Below are 17,076 nucleotides of genomic sequence, written 5' to 3' on the forward strand. Positions count from 1 at the left end.
TTTCCATTCTCACTTATTTGTATCACTGTCTTCTCAATCATATAATTTCACCTTTTCCAAAAACCTTTACAAATCTTCTCCCTTGCCACCACCAGATAATGGTCATACATCCCACCATTTGTTCCTTTCAGCACATTCACATCCTAGAGTCTCTTTTTTGGACACCCATTAATCAGTATGTAGTCCAATAATGATCGCATATCATCTTGCTCATCCAACCAAGTACACTTATATAGGTCCTCTTTTAACCAAGGATTCCCAATCATCAGTCCTTCAGCACACAATTCCACAAGGTATTCACCAATTCTACTCACTTTACTGAAAACCCTAGTTATACCCTTAATTAAATATCAATCACTTATGCATTTAAATCATCCATCACTTATACCTGATCTCTTGCATCAAAACTGCTGATGCACTCATTCAGCTACTCCCAAAACACCCGTCACTCTTCTTTGCCCTTCTCATGCATATGTGTATATGCATTAATAATCACCCACTTCTCATAATACACTTCCCTTTTTATCCACATTTGTCCGAAGCTCACTTCCTTAAACCTTCCCATACATCTCCATGACTTTCCTTCAGCAAGAGTGCTACACCTTCCTCAGCTTTTGCTCTCACATTAACTCATAACTTTAAGACATTCACAAACCATTCTTTCCATGCATGCATACAAAGGGGATAAAGGTGAGTGTTCAAATTACAGAGGTATAGGTTTGTTGGGTATTCCTGGGAAAATATATGGGAGGGTATTGATTCAGAAGGTGAAGGCATGTACAGAGCATCAGATTGGGGAAGAGCAGTGTGGTTTGAGCAGTGTGGTTTCATATTGGTAGAGGATGTGTGGATCAGGTGTTTGCTTTGAAGAATGTATATGAGAAATACTCAGAAAAACAAATGGATTTGTATGTAGCATTTATGGATCTGGAGAAGGCATATGATAGAGTTGACAGAGATGCTCTGTGGAAGGTATTAATATTATATGGTGTGGGAAGCAAGATGCTAGAAGCAGTGGAAAGCTTTTATCGAGGATGTAAGGTATGTGTACGAGTAGGAAGAGAGGAAAGTGATTGGTTCCAAGTGAATGTCGGTTTCTGGCAGGAGTGGGTGATGTCTCCATGGTTGTTGAATTTGTTTATTGATGGGGTGGTTTGGGAGGTGAATGCAAGAGTTTTGGAGAGAGGGGCAAGTATGCAGTCTGTTGTGGATGAGAGGGCTTGGGAAGTGAGTCAGTTGTTGTTCACTGATGATACAGCACTGGTGGCTGATTCGGGTGAGAAACTGCAGAAGCTGGTGACTAAGTTTGGTAAAGTGTATGAAAGAAGAAATCTGAAAGTAAATGAGAAAAAGAGCAAGGTTATTAGGTACAGTAGGGTTGAGGGACAAGTCAATTAGGAGGTAAGTTTGAATGGAAAAAAATGGAGGAAGTAAAGTGTTTTAGATATCTGGGAGTGGATGGAACCATGGAAGCTGAAGTGAGTTACAGGGTGGGGGAGAGGGCGAAGGTTTTGGGGGCGTTGAAGAATGTATGGAAGGCGAGAATGTTATCGGAAAGCAACAATGGGTATGTTTGAAGGAATAGTGGTTCCAACAATGTTATATGGTTGTGTGGCATGGGCTATAGATAGGGTTGTGTGGAGGAGGGTGGATGTGTTGGAAATGAGATGTTTGAAGACAATATGCTTGTGAGGTAGTTTGATCGAGTAAGTAATGAAAGGGTAAGAGAGATGAGTGGTAATAAAAAGGAAGTGGTTGAGAGAGCAGAAGAGGGTGTTTTGAAATGGTTTGGGCACATGGAGAGAAAGAGTGAGGAAAGATTGACAAAGAGGATATATGTGTCAGAGGTGGAGGGAACAAGGAGAAGTGGGAGACCAAACTGAAGGTGGAAAGATGGAGCGAAAAAGATTTAGAGTGATCGGGGCCTGAACATTCAGGAGGTGAAGGGCATGCAAGGAATAGAGTGAATTGGAACGATGTGGTATACCAGGGTCGACGTGCTGTCAATGGATTGAACCAGGGCATGTGAAGCGTCTGGGGTAAACCATAGAAAGTTCTGTGGGGCCTGGATGTGGAAAGGGAGCTGTGGTTTCGGTGCATTATTACATGACAGCTAGAGACTGAGTGTGAACGAATGGGGCCTTTGTTGTCTTTTCCTAGCGCTTCCTCACACACATGAGGGGGGAGGGGGTTGTTATTCCATGTGTGGCGAGGTGGCAATGGGAATAAATAAGGGCACATGGCATGAATTATGTACATGTGTATATATGGATACATCTGTGTGTGTATATATATGTGTACACTGAGATGTATAGGTATGTATATTTGCGTGTGTGGACGTGTATGTATATACATGTGTATGTGGGTGGGTTGGGCCATTCTTTCGTCTGTTTCTCTGCGCTACCTCGCTAACGTGGGAGACAGTGACAAAGCAAAATAAATATAAATATATATGTATAAGTGTGTGTGTGGACGTGTATGTATATACATGTGTATGTGGGTGGGTTGGGCCATTCTTTCGTCTGATTCCTTGCGCTACCTCGCTAATGTGGGAGACAGCGACAAAGTATAATAAATATATAATAAATAAATGGGTAAAACAAAGTGGATGGAGAGATATGGGTGATTATTGGTGTCTATGCACCTGGTCATGAGAAGAAAGATCATGAGGCAAGTGTTTTGGGAGCAGCTGAGCGAGTGTGTTAGCAGTCTGATGCATGAGACCGGGTTTATAGTGATGGGTGATTTGAATGTAAAGTGGCAGCTGAGGGTATAATTGGTGTACATGAGGTGTTCAGTATTGTGAGTGGAAATGGTGAAGAGCTTGTGGATTTGTGTGCTGAAAAAGGACTGGTGACCGGGAATACCTGGTTTAAAAGGAGAGATATACGTAAGTATACATATGTGAGTAAGTATACATATGTAGGTTTGTGGCAGGGGTGTGTGATGTCTCCATGGTTGTTTAATTTGTTTATGGATGGGGTTGTTAGGGAGGTGAATACAAGAGTTTTGGAAAGAGGGGCAAGTATGAAGTCTGTTGGGGATGAGAGAGCTTGGGAAGTGAGTCAGTTGTTGTTCGCTGATGATACAGCGCTGGTGGCTGATTCATGTGAGAAACTGCAGAAGCTGGTGACTGAGTTTGGTAAAGTGTGTGAAAGAAGAATGTTAAGAGTAAATGTGAATAAGAGCAAGGTTATTAGGTACAGTAGGGTTGAGGGTCAAGTCAATGGGAGGTAAGTTTGAATGGAGAAAAACTGGAGGAAGTAAAGTGTTTTAGATATCTGGGAGTGGATCTGGCAGCGGATGGAACCATGGAAGCGGAAGTGGATCATAGGGTGGGGGAGGGGGCGAAAATCCTGGGAGCCTTGAAGAATGTGTGGAAGTCGAGAACATTATCTCGGAAGGCAAAAATGGGTATGTTTGAAGGAATAGTGGTTCCAACAATGTTGTATGGTTGCAAGGCGTGGGCTATGGATAGATGTGCGCAGGAGGATGGATGTGTTGGAAATGAGATGTTTGAGGACAATGTGTGGTGTGAGGTGGTTTGATCGAGTAAGTAACGTAAGGGTAAGAGAGATGTGTGGAAATAAAAAGAGCGTGGTTGAGAGAGCAGAAGAGGGTGTTTTGAAATGGTTTGGGCACATGGAGAGAATGAGTGAGGAAAGATTGACCAAGAGGATATATGTGTCGGAGGTGGAGGGAACGAGGAGAAGTGGGAGATCAAATTGGAGGTGGAAAGATGGAGTGAAAAAGATTTTGTGTGATTGGGGCCTGAACATGCAGGAGGGTGAAAGGAGGGCAAGGAATAGAGTGAACTGGATCGATGTGGTATACCGGGGTTGACGTGCTGTCATTGGATTGAATCAGGGCATGTGAAGAGTCTGGGGTAAACCATGGAAAGCTGTGTAGGTATGTATATTTGCATGTGTGGACGTATGTATATACATGTGTATGGGGGTGGGTTGGGCCATTTCTTTCATCTATTTCCTTGCGCTACCTCGCAAACGCGGGAGACAGGGGGGGGGGGGGAACACATGTGAGTAGGAGGGATGGTCAGAGAGCATTATTAGATTACGTGTTAATTGACAGGCATGTGAAAAAGAGATTTTTGGATGTTTATGTGCTGAGAAGGGCAACTGGAGGGATGTCTGGTCATTATCTTGTGGAGGTGAAGGTGAAGATTTGTAGAAGGTGAAGATTTGTAGAGGTTTTCAGAAAAGAAGAGAGAATGTTGGGGAAAAGAGAGTGATGAAAGTGAGTGAACTTGGAAAGGAGACTTGTGTGAGGAAGTAGACGAGATATTGAGTGCAGAATGGCAAAAGGTGGCAGATATTGGGTGTTTTGGTTGAGGTGGTGTGTGAAGTGAGAGGGTAAGGGAGAATGCTTTGGTAAACAGAGAAGAGGTAGCGAAAGCTTTGCTGAACATGAAAGCCAGCAAGGTGGCGGGTTTAAATGGTATTGCAGTGGAATTCATTAAAAAAGGGGGTGACTGCGTTGTTGATTGGTTGGTAAGGATATTCAATGTCTGTAAGATAGATGGTGAAATGCCTGAGGATTGGCAGAATGCATGCATAGTGCCAGTGTACAAAGGCAAAGGGGATAAAGTTGAGTGTTCAAATTACAGAGGTATAAGTTTGTTGAGTATTTCTGGGGAATTATATGGGAGGGTATTGACTGAGAGGGTAAAGGCATGTACAGAGTATCAGATTGGGGAAGAGCAGTGTGGTTTCAGAAGTGGTTGAGGATGTGTGGATCAGATGTTTGCTTTGAAGAAAGTATATGAGAAATACCTAGAAAAAACAGATGGATTTGTATGTAGCATTTACGGATCTGGAGATGGCATATAATAGGGTTGTCAGAGATGCTTTGTGGAAGATATTAAGAGTGTATGGTGTGGGAGGTAAGGTGTTGGAAGAAGTGAAAAGTTTTTTTATAAAGGATGTGAGGCATGTGTATGAGTAGGAAGAGAGGAAAGTGATTGGTTCTCAGTGAATGTCAGTTTGCAGTAAGGATGCATGATGTCACCATGGTTATTTAATCTGTTTATGGATGGGGTGGTTAGGAAGGTGAATGCAAGAGTTTTGGAGAGAGTGGCAAGTATGCAGTCTGTTGCGGATGAGAGGACTTGGGAAGTGAGTCGGTTGTTGTTCGTCAATGATACAGCGCTGGTGGCTGATTTGGGTGAGAAACTACAGAAGTTGGTGAATAAGTTTGGTAAATTGCATGAAAGAAGAAAGCTGAGAGGAAATGTGAATAAGAGCAAGGTTATTAGGTTCAGTAGGGTTGAGGGACAAGTTAACTGGGAGGTAAGTTTGAATGGAGAAAAACTGGAGGAAGTGAAGTATTTTAGATATCTGGAAGTGGATTTAGCAGTGGATGGAGCTATGGAAGTGGAAGTGAGTCAAACGTTGGGGGAGGGGGCAAAGGTTCTGGGAGCACTGAAGAATGTGTGCAGGGTGAGACTGTTATCTCAGAGAGCAAAAATGGGTATGTTTGAAGGAATAGTGGTTGTGAGGCATGGGCTACAGATAAGGTTGTGCAGAGGGTGGATGTGTTGAAAATGAAATGCTTGAGGACAATATGTGGTGAGAGATGGTTTGATCAAGTAAGTAATGAAAGGGTAAGAGAGATGTGTGGTAATAAAAAGAGTATGGTTGTGAGAGCAGAATACAGTGTGCTGAAGTGGTTTGGTTACATGGAGAGGATGAGTGAGGAAAGATTGACAAAGAGGATATATGTGTCAGAGGTGGAGGGAATGAGGAGAAGCAGGAGACCAAATTGGAGGTGGAAGGATGGAGTGAAAAAGATTTTGAGCAATCAGGGCCTGAACAGAGAGGAAGGTGAAAGGCATGGAAGGAATAGAGTGAACTGGAACGATGTGGTACACCGGGGTGGATGTGCTGTCAATGGATTGAACCAGTGCATGAGAAAGAAGTGTCTGGGTTAAACCATGGAAAGTTTTGAGGGGCCTGGATGTGGAAAGAAAGCTAGAGATGAATGTGGCCTTTTTTTTTTCTCTTTTCTTAGCACTACCTCGTTGTTATGGGGGGGGGGGGGAGACTGGTGGGGGTGGTTTGCTTTTTCAAGTGTGGCAGGGTGGCAACGGGAATGGATAAAGGCAGCAAGTATGAGTATGCACATGTGCATATATGTATATGTCTGTGTATGTATATGTTGAAATGTATATGTATGTATATGTGTGTGTGTGTGGACATTTATGTATATACATGTGGGCAGGTTGGGCCATTCTTCATCTATTTCCTTGCACTACCTCGCTAGCATGGGAGATAACGATTAAGTATAATAAATAAAATGAATATAAGCAATGAAAAGTTTTTACCAAGGATGTATGTATGAGTACGAAGAGAAGAGAGTGAATGGTTTGCAGTGAAGGCTGGTCTGCAGTGTATGTAATGTCCCCATGTCATGTATGTAATGTCCCACATCATATTTGTTTATGGATGGGGTGGTTTGGGGGTAACTGGAACAGTTTTGGAGAAAGGGGCGAACATGCAGTCTGTTGGAGATGAACGGGCCTGGGAAGTGAGTCAGTGGTTGTTCACCAATGATACAGGTCTGGTGGCAGGTTCAAGTGTAAAACTGCCTAAGTTGATGACTGAGTTTGGAAAAGTGTGAGAATAAATGAGAATAAGAGCATGGTTATTGGGTTCAGTAAGGTTGAGGAGAAGTTAACTGGGATATAAGTTTGAATGGAAAAACTGTAGGAAGAGAGTCATCGGGTAGATAAGGGGGCGAAGGTTCTAGGAATGATGAGGAATGTATGGTAACAGATAACGTTATTGCGGAGAGCAAAAAAGTGTGTTTGAAGGAATAGTAGTTCCAACAATATTATATGGTTGTGAGGCATAGGTTATTGAGATGGTTAGATGAGGGAGGGTGGATGTGTTGGAAATGGACAATATGTGGTGTGAGGTGGTTTGATCAAGTAAGTTATGGAAGGGTAAATGACATGTGGTAAAAATAAGTATGGCTGACAGAGAACAAGAGGGTGTGTTGAAATGGTTTGGACATATGGAGAGAATGAGCGAGGAAAGGTTGGCAAAGGATATAAGCATCAGTTGTGGAGGGAACTAGGAGAAGCAGGAGATCAAATTGGAGGTGGAAGGATGGAGTGAAAAAGGTTTTAGGCAATCAGGGACTGAACATGCAGGAAGGTGAAGGCATGCACGGAGTGGAGAGAATTTGAACCATGTGGTATACTGGGGTCAAAGTGCTGTAAGTGCACTGGAACAGGGCATGTGAAACATCTAGGGTAAACCCTGGAAAGGTATGTGGGGCCAGAATGTAGATAGGGATCTTTGGTTTCAGTGGATTTCACCTGACAACTGGAGATTGAGCGTGAGCAGATGTGGCTTTTTTTGTCTGTTTCTTGGTGCTACCTTGATGATGCAGGGGGTGGCAATGCTGTTTCCTGTGGGGTGGGATGGCGCCGGGAATGGGTAAGGGCGAGCAAATATGAATATGTACATGTGTATAGATGTGTGTGTCTATATGTGTATCTGTCGATGTGTATATGTATATGTATATGAGTGGATGGGTCATTCTTCATCTGTTTCTTGTCACTACCTCACTAACACCAGAAACGGTGATCAATTAAAATAAAAAGACATCTATACATGAATGGGTATTACACTATGAGGGAAAAGTAATCTTTGGTGACAGTGAATCATTAAGAGTATAGTCTCATCGAAGACCTTCTCACTCTGGAGGAGTCTACATTTTTTTGTTACTGGAAGTAGTGTGGCCCTGGGCAGCAGGAGCCTTACAAAAGGTTCTGAATAACACAAAGACTCTTTCCTAGAAATCTGTCCACAGGCAATTATAATTTTTTTTTTTTTTTTTTTTTTGTCGCTGTCTCCCGCGTTTGCGAGGTAGCGCAAGGAAACAGACGAAAGAAATGGCCCAACCCCCCCCCATACACATGTATATACATACGTCCACACACGCAAATATACATACCTACACAGCTTTCCATGGTTTACCCCAGCCGCTTCACATGCCTTGATTCAATCCACTGACAGCACGTCAACCCCGGTATACTACATCGTTCCAATTTACTCTATTCCTTGCCCTCCTTTCACCCTCCTGCATGTTCAGGCCCCGATCACACAAAATCTTTTTCACTCCATCTTTCCACCTCCAATTTGGTCTCCCTCTTCTCCTGGCTCCCTCCACCTCCGACACATATATCCTCTTGGTCAATCTTTCCTCACTCATCCTCTCCATGTGCCCAAACCACTTCAAAACACCCTCTTCTGCTCTCTCAACCACGCTCTTTTTATTTCCACACATCTCTCTTACCCTTACGTTACTCACTCGATCAAACCACCTCACACCACACATTGTCCTCAAACATCTCATTTCCAGCACATCCATCCTCCTGCGCACAACTCTATCCATAGCCCACGCCTCGCAACCATACAACATTGTTGGAACCACTATTCCTTCAAACATACCCATTTTTGCTTTCCGAGATAATGTTCTCGACTTCCACACATTCTTCAAGGCTCCCATTTTCGCCCCCTCCCCCACCCTATGATCCACTTCCGCTTCCATGGTTCCATCCGCTGCCAGATCCACTCCCAGATATCTAAAACACTTCACTTCCTCCAGTTTTTCTCCAATCAAACTCACCTCCCAATTGACTTGACCCTCAACTCTACTGTACCTAATAACCTTGCTCTTATTCACATTTACTCTTAACTTTCTTCTTTCACACACTTTACCAAACTCAGTCACCAGCTTCTGCAGTTTCTCACATGAATCAGCCACCAGCGCTGTATCATCAGCGAACAACAACTGACTCACTTCCCAAGCTCTCTCATCCCCAACAGACTTCATACTTGCCCCTCTTTCCAAAACTCTTGCATTTACCTCCCTAACAACCCCATCCATAAACAAATTAAACAACCATGGAGACATCACACACCCCTGCCACAAACCTACATTCACTGAGAACCAATCACTTTCCTCTCTTCCTACACGTACACATGCCTTACATCCTCGATAAAAACTTTTCACTGCTTCTAACAACTTTCCTCCCACACCATATATTCTTAATACCTTCCACAGAGCATCTCGATCAACTCTATCATATGCCTTCTCCAGATCCATAAATGCTACATACAAATCTATTTGCTTTTCTAAGTATTTCTCACATACATTCTTCAAAGCAAACACCTGATCCACACATCCTCTACCACTTCTGAAACCACACTGCTCTTCCCCAATCTGATGCTCTGTACATGCCTTCACCCTCTCAATCAATACCCTCCCATATAATTTACCAGGAATACTCAACAAACTTATACCTCTGTAATTTGAGCACTCACTCTTATCCCCTTTGCCTTTGTACAATTATAAATAAATAAAGTATATACTAAAGAGTTTGCTCTTACAGCAATGTTAAAAGACACTGATTATCAAAACAGAAAATAAAGTAACCTTCCTTAGCAACTGGAATATCTAAATTTCCTTAGCTGTATGATAGCTGTGAGCATGTTTCTGCAATGTAACTTTCATTAAGAGGCCCCAAATAAAACTTTACGATGATCATCACCAACAAATCCCTGGATATTACTACTTTACATCAAAACTGCTTTTAATTTCTTCCTATGTTGTCAGGCATTTATACTTGTAGCTGGCAAATGCATGGGTATCACTTTTGTGACTGCCATACATGTGCTATGAAAAAGTCCTTCCCAAATGGTGTTTATATGGTAACTGAAAGCTGTGAAATTTCAGAGGGTGAATTCTTACTGCTGGTGACTTGTGGTATCATTTTATGGCTCAAGACCACTCTAGGATATTTGAAACAGTGAGAAATATCAACACTTATCTCATATGTGTGAAGGACTCTGACCAATGCGTACATATTGCATACGTAGGACTGAAATTATTCGAGATAATTTTTGCTACTTGACTATTTAATGAAATATTTTCTATGCTATTTGGTCGTACTTTCTTAGGTAAGGCTATTAAGATATGCAAAGTTTTAGTGCAGTGCAGTTCTAACACACAGTGGAAATGGTATTTCATACCACATTAATATACTGTCTATGATCAATGATAACACTCCCACCCCATTTAGTTTGTTAATGTAAGATTCTTCTGTATTACTAATTCAGCTAAATCAAAAGAGTAATGCTGAAAAGTGACTACTACCACACTGCATGTAGATCTCACACAACATATCAAGGATGGCTTCAACCAACTACAACCCCTTGTTACTATGTACTAGTGGCAATAGATATCAACTATGCATTTGACATGGCTTCCTGACACATCCTCACAGAAGCGATACTTGACATGTCAACCACCCTCTGCAATGATGCCTACAAGTGATTAGCCAACTCAAAAGCTGGCTGCCAAGCCAGTCATTCACAAAAGTTTTCCCCTCCAAAATACTCAAACTCTCAACAAAAACGGCCCGTAAAGTTGCAATTCTTTATCCTTACCTCTTCAGTCTCATCCTACATGACCTCCCATCATCTCCTGCAGAGCACAGTATGAAACTCTTCATATGTAGACAAATTCAAAATTACATCACAAAATCATGGCTACTCATGGTAAAAACAAAAATGCAACATTACATCACAATTAGAGTACTGACTCATTCAAAACATAATGCCTGTATCCCTAAAGAAATCCATCATCACACCCTTGACTCAGGACAAGCATGAATCAAACCTGCATCCTCCCATAACCCTGAATGGTGAACTGCTTCTAATCAATAGAACTCCAACAATACTGGGATTTATATGTTCCACATACATGAAGTCTAATCCTCACACAACAAACATAAACACAAATGCCATAAAAAAAAGTTTCAGAACATTTACCAGCTATAGTACTGGATGTGAAAAAAATCCCTAAGTATCCTCTACAGATTATTTATCCACCTGCCTGGTTATCCACCCTATAAAAAGTGAACAATACTGCAAACCACACAAAACAAGGCACTTAAAACAATCACTATTTCATGGTTGTTAAGGTGAATTTCATGTCTTGTAAAGGTATTTTGCCAGCGTTCAGACATGCTTTTTTCTTCTCAGCCATACAAGAGGAGGGGCTGGGGATGCTGGATGTTGCATGGAAGGGATTACGAAACTATTGCCTTGTTACTTCCTGAATGTAATTAGATTTTTCCCTAATCAACTTTTCTTTCAGGTTGACCATGATCATGATAGGTAATTACATAAAAGTCTCAGAGGTTCAACTAAGCATCACTGAACTTTGCAACTGCTGGATTCTAGGAGGTGACATACTAGGGAATAACAGTAATTTCATTTCTTTTTTTTTTAGTTTTTACCTTTAAACTTCAGGTTTAAACACTAGATAACAGTGGAAGCCTTCAAAAGCATGCAATTTCAATCTAATAACACACAACTTTATAAATTACCAAATTTAAACAAACCTGTAATGAAAAAAAAAATTCGCATTTCAGAAAAATAATACATGCATTGAAATAGAGAAAACATCAAGCTAATAAGCAAGTCACAATTCAAAGTATTCAGTATGAATGTTTAAACAAATTTACAAGAGAGTATTATTTCATTTCTTCTATTTCAGCAGATATTAGTGCTACTCAAACTTCAGGAACCACACTCAGGTGTTAGTTGCAGCCAACACACATATTCAACTGTTCCTCTACCTCTTGCTGGTTGAGCAGCTGAATGCTTGAACAAGAAGACCCGCTGGATCGGTGAGAAAAGCACTCGATAATATCAACCATAAGGCCTTTGGCACTAGATGAACTAGATGTCTAAATGAACAGGCATTTGAACAGTAATGACATTGATATTTCTTTATGTTTAAAAACTCTTCATATGGACAAAGAAATAAAAAAGGATGGGATATAATCAGTATTTGGGCTCAAATCATATCAGATTTCACAATTAGGGCTAACTGTACAATGATTTTAAAAAGGATCTATACAGCATTAATATATCTTTTGCACTATAAAGGTGCTATATCTAAAAATCCTTGAATATTCATATCAAAATAAATAATACACTGACTACAAGATGGAGAAGAATCTTATTTAAAATAAATGCCACCTGAAAATAAGTTCACTACCTGGAAACTTTAAGTGAGGTGCTGAGGAAGTGAGACGGCTATAAAATGTGAGAATTCAAGTCACGGCAATTAAATAAAAATTCTAAGGTTCTGTCGAATGCTAACTCTCATTATGATCTTGTCATTAACAAAAGTTAAACCCTTCAGCAAGCAAGAAGTTTAGTGAAAAAGATATACATAACAATAAAAACACACATTTACAAACAAAAAATATATATAAATGAGCATACATACACACCAAAACATATCAAATACACAAACAAAAAATATGAGCAAAAGGGGTAAAAATGTAAAAATAAATACTCCAATACTAACAGAATAGCAAATGACCAGAATAAGTGACAAATACAGAGAATGGTATGAGCCATGTTTAAGAAGCTGTACAAAAGAAAAGAGATGTGGCCCTATGAGAGAAAAACGACCTCCTGACAGGCTCAAAGATGGAAGAGGTCATCACAGAGTGGGAAAGAGTACCTACCTATGAGTACCTAAGATGAGATTTTGTCCTGCACTCACCAACTGACTTACATGTTGATGCATGATGTTTCTCGTCACTGCCTCACCTTGTCCCTTCACTAATCTTGCTTGTTGTATAACATAATTCTTTTTTTCAACAGATGCTCTTCTGGCAGAGAAGCCTATTTTAGGATCATCCAGTACAGTTCTCAACCATGAGTCTAATCCTCTTTTGAAAGTTTTTGTAATCACTCCATTTAAATTTCTTATACCACCAAGTTTTGCATAAATGTTTGATCTTCCTTGCTGAGCAATCATCATCTTTATCTTATACATTTTCTGCATTTCGAGAGAGAGAGAGAGAGAGAGAGAGAGAGAGAGAGAGAGAGAGAGAGAGAGAGAGAGAGAGAGAGAGAGAGAGAGAGAGAGAGAGAGAGTACCTAAGATGAGAGTTAGCTAAAATAGAAGGGCTGGCGAGAAGTGCTTACTGACTCTTCCCTGATACATAGAACTAGTCTCAGCTGCTACCTCCATGACATTTTCACCATATGTCAAATCTTTTTTTTACAAATTCCTATATTTGTTCCATGCATGTTTCTTATGTCTCCCAGCAGTATACTGAATAATCTTTTTAGCTTCCTAGATGGGCTGTAGGATGTTCAAATATTTTTGTCTGATTTATATTCAGTTTCAGAAGTGGTAGAGGATGTGTGGATCAGGTGTTTGCTTTGAAGAATGTATGTGAGAAATACTTAGAAAAGCAAATGGATTTGGATGTAGCATTTATGGATCTGGAGAAGGCATATGATAGAGTTGATAGAGATGCTCTGTGGAAGGTATCAAGAATATATGATGTGGGAGGCAAGTTGTTAGAAGCAGTGAAAAGTTTTTATCGAGGATGTAAGGCATGTGTACATGTAGGAAGAGAGGAAAGTGATTGGTTCTCAGTGAATGTAGGTTTGCGGCAGGGGTGTGGGATGTCTCCATGGTTGTTTAATTTGTTTATGGATGGGGTTGTTAGGGAGGTGAATGCAAGAGTTTTGGAAAGAGGGGCAAGTATGAAGTCTGTTGTGGATGAGAGCTTGGGAAGTGAGTCAGTTGTTCGCTGATGATACAGCGCTGGTGGCTGATTCATGTGAGAAACTGCAGAAGCTGGTGACTGAGTTTGGTAAAGTGTGGGAAAGAAGAAAGTTAAGAGTAAATGTGAATAAGAGCAAGGTTATTAGGTACAGTAGGGTTGAGGGTCAAGTCAATTGGGAGGTAAGTTTGAATGGAGAAAAACTGGAGGAAGTAAAGTGTTTTAGATATCTGGGAGTGGATCTGGCAGCGGATGGAACCATGGAAGTGGAAGTGAATCATAGGGTGGGGGAGGGGGCAAAAATCCTGGGAGCCTTGAAGAATGTGTGTAAGTTGAGAACATTATCTTGGAAAGCAAAAATGGGTATGTTTGAAGGAATAGTGGTTCCAACAATGTTGTATGGTTGCGAGGCGTGGGCTATGGAGAGAGTTGTGCGCAGGAGGGTGGATGTGCTGGAAATGAGATGTTTGAGGACAATGTGTGGTGTGAGGTGGTTTGATCGAGTAAGTAATGTAAGGGTAAGAGAGATGTGTGGAAATAAAAATAGCGTGGTTGAGAGAGCAGAAGAGGGTGTTTTGAAATGGTTTGGGCACATGGAGAGAATGAGTGAGGAAAGATTGACCAAGAGGATATATGTGTCAGAGGCGGAGGGAACGAGGAGAAGTGGGAGACCAAATTGGAGGTGGAAAGATGGATTGAAAGAGATTTTGTGTGGTCGGGGCCTGAACATGCAGGAGGGTGAAAGGCGGGCAAGGAATAGAGTGAATTGGATCGATGTGGTATACCGGGGTTGACGTGCTGTCAGTGGATTGAATCAGGGCATGTGAAGTGTCTGGGGTAAACCATGGAAAGTTGTGTGGGGCCTGGATGTGGAAAGGGAGCTGTGGTTTCGGGCATTATTGCATGACAGCTAGAGACTGAGTGTGAACGAATGGGGCCTTTGTTGTCTTTTCCTAGTGCTACCTCGCACACATGAGGGGGGAGGGGGATGGTATTCTATGTGTGGCGAGGTGGTGATGGGAATGAATAAAGGCAGACAGTGTGAATTGTGTGCATGGGTATATATGTATGTGTCTGTGTGTGTATATATATGTGTACATTGAGATGTATAGGTATGTATGTTTGCGTATGTGGATGTGTATGTATATACACTGTGTATGGGGGTGGGTTGGGCCATTTCTTTTGTCTGTTTCCTTGCGTACCTCACAGACGCGGGAGACAGCAACAAAGCAAAATAATAATAATAAAAAAATATTCAGTTCGTTCCATGGAGGTATTAATGAAGACTTCCCTGTTGAGAGGCTTTCAGGTTTAACACATCTTCTTTTAGAACTTCAATTTGTTGCAATGCCATGTGTGTGCCATTGTATATCTTTCTCTTCCTCCTTCTGCGAACTAGTTCTTTCAGCTTTCTGTAGTAGTCTAAGTTCCATCCTCTCAATTTTGCTTGAGAAATGCTTCTGAATTCTCTGTTTTTTCTATTTGTTTTGATGCTGACCATACAACATACTACTGTACTAAATGCCTGAGTAATGGGTGGTGCAGTGATGGCTGCATAGAGAGCCAGCACTATAGGGGTTGCCAAGTTGCACTCCTCTGACCCAGGTAGCTGTTTTTTCTTTCTGCCCTTACACAAGTGGATTACTGACATTCTGTCCACAAACATACAATCTCTCCTTGCCATACATAACACTTGACAACATTTAACCCACACAACTCATTCTTCATATCTCTAGATTTTCCTGCAGTGAGTACTATGTGCTAGCCCTGCCTTTTTAGCAAAATGGTAGAAGCAATATATAGAAATAGTTTGTAGGAACATTTTGGCAGGAGCACTAGGCAGAAACATTAGGTGGTAGTAGTAGTAGGTAGGAACTTAGGTAGGAGCATTAGTTAGGAGACAGTAGGAACAGTGGGTAGGAGCATCAGAGTTGCCCTCTACTAGTGGCTTGTTAATGGTTAGGCACTAAAGTCTAAGAAGCGGGGTTGGAGTTCACAAATTACGGAGACTACTGCTGTGGCCACCCCCTTGCGGAAATTTCAGTTGGGAACAAGTGTCAGTTATAGATAGACAGATAGATAGACATACAACAAAGCAGCATTTAATTCTGCTTCTTATTTTCTTTTTTTCTTTTTTTTTTTTTTGCTTTGTCGCTGTCTCCCGCGTTTGCGAGGTAGTGCAAGGAAACAGACGAAAGAAATGGCCCAACCCACCCCCATACACATGTATATACATACGTCCACACACGCAAATATACATACCTACACAGCTTTCCATGGTTTACCCCAGACGCTTCACATGCCTTGATTCAATCCACTGACAGCACGTCAACCCCGGTATACCACATCGCTCCAATTCACTCTATTCCTTGCCCTCCTTTCACCCTCCTGCATGTTCAGGCCCCGATCACACAAAATCTTTTTCACTCCATCTTTCCACCTCCAATTTGGTCTCCCTCTTCTCCTCGTTCCCTCCACCTCCGACACATATATCCTCTTGGTCAATCTTTCCTCACTCATTCTCTCCATGTGACCAAACCATTTCAAAACACCCTCTTCTGCTCTCTCAACCACGCTCTTTTTATTTCCACACATCTCTCTTACCCTTACGTTACTTACTCGATCAAACTACCTCACACCACACATTGTCCTCAAACATCTCATTTCCAGCACATCCATCCTCCTGCGCACAACTCTATCCATAGTCCATGCCTCGCAACCATACAACATTGTTGGAACCACTATTCCTTCAAACATACCCATTTTTGCTTTCCGAGATAATGCTCTCGACTTCCACACATTCTTCAAGGCTCCCAGAATTTTTGCCCCCTCCCCCACCCTATGATCCACTTCCGCTTCCATGTTTCCATCCGCTGACAGATCCACTCCCAGATATCTAAAACACTTTACTTCCTCCAGTTTTTCTCCATTCAAACTCACCTCCCAATTGACTTGACCCTCAACCCTACTGTACCTAATAACCTTGCTCTTATTCACATTTACTCTTAACTTTCTTCTTTCACACACTTTACCAAACTCAGTCACCAGCTTCTGCAGTTTCTCACATGAATCAGCCACCAGCGCTGTATCATCAGCGAACAACAACTGACTCACTTCCCAAGCTCTCTCATCCCCAACAGACTTCATACTTGCCCCTCTTTCCAAAACTCTTGCATTCACCTCCCTAACAACCCCATCCATAAACAAATTAAACAACCATGGAGACATCACACCCCTGCCACAAACCTACATTCACTGAGAACCAATCACTTTCCTCTCTTCCTACACGTACACATGCCTTACATCCTCGATAAAAACTTTTCACTGCTTCTAACAACTTGCCTCCCACACCATATATTCTTAATACCTTCCACAGAGCATCTCTATCAACTCTATCATATGCCTTCTCCAGATCCATAAATGCTACATACAAATCCATTTGC

At 41.5% G+C, this 17,076-nt stretch overlaps 1 protein-coding gene across 5 annotated transcripts in view; it reads right to left on the minus strand.

Moving 5' to 3' along the window:
- The window catches only part of LOC139749868 (phosphatidylinositol-3,5-bisphosphate 3-phosphatase MTMR3), a 357,317-nt gene that overhangs the window by 30,644 nt on the left and 309,597 nt on the right, over positions 1 to 17,076 (minus strand). For 2 of the 5 annotated variants that reach the window (XM_071664224.1, XM_071664223.1), the window contains exon 17: positions 11,675 to 11,717. The exons of the other annotated variants lie outside the window; for them this stretch is intronic. In XM_071664224.1, the coding sequence (XP_071520325.1) occupies positions 11,675 to 11,717 (43 nt within the window). The remainder of the gene's footprint in view (positions 1 to 11,674; positions 11,718 to 17,076) is intronic. 5 annotated transcript variants of the gene reach the window in all.

The sequence above is a fragment of the Panulirus ornatus genome, chromosome 8, assembly GCF_036320965.1.
Source record: "Panulirus ornatus isolate Po-2019 chromosome 8, ASM3632096v1, whole genome shotgun sequence".
Classification (NCBI taxonomy): domain Eukaryota; kingdom Metazoa; phylum Arthropoda; class Malacostraca; order Decapoda; family Palinuridae; genus Panulirus; species Panulirus ornatus.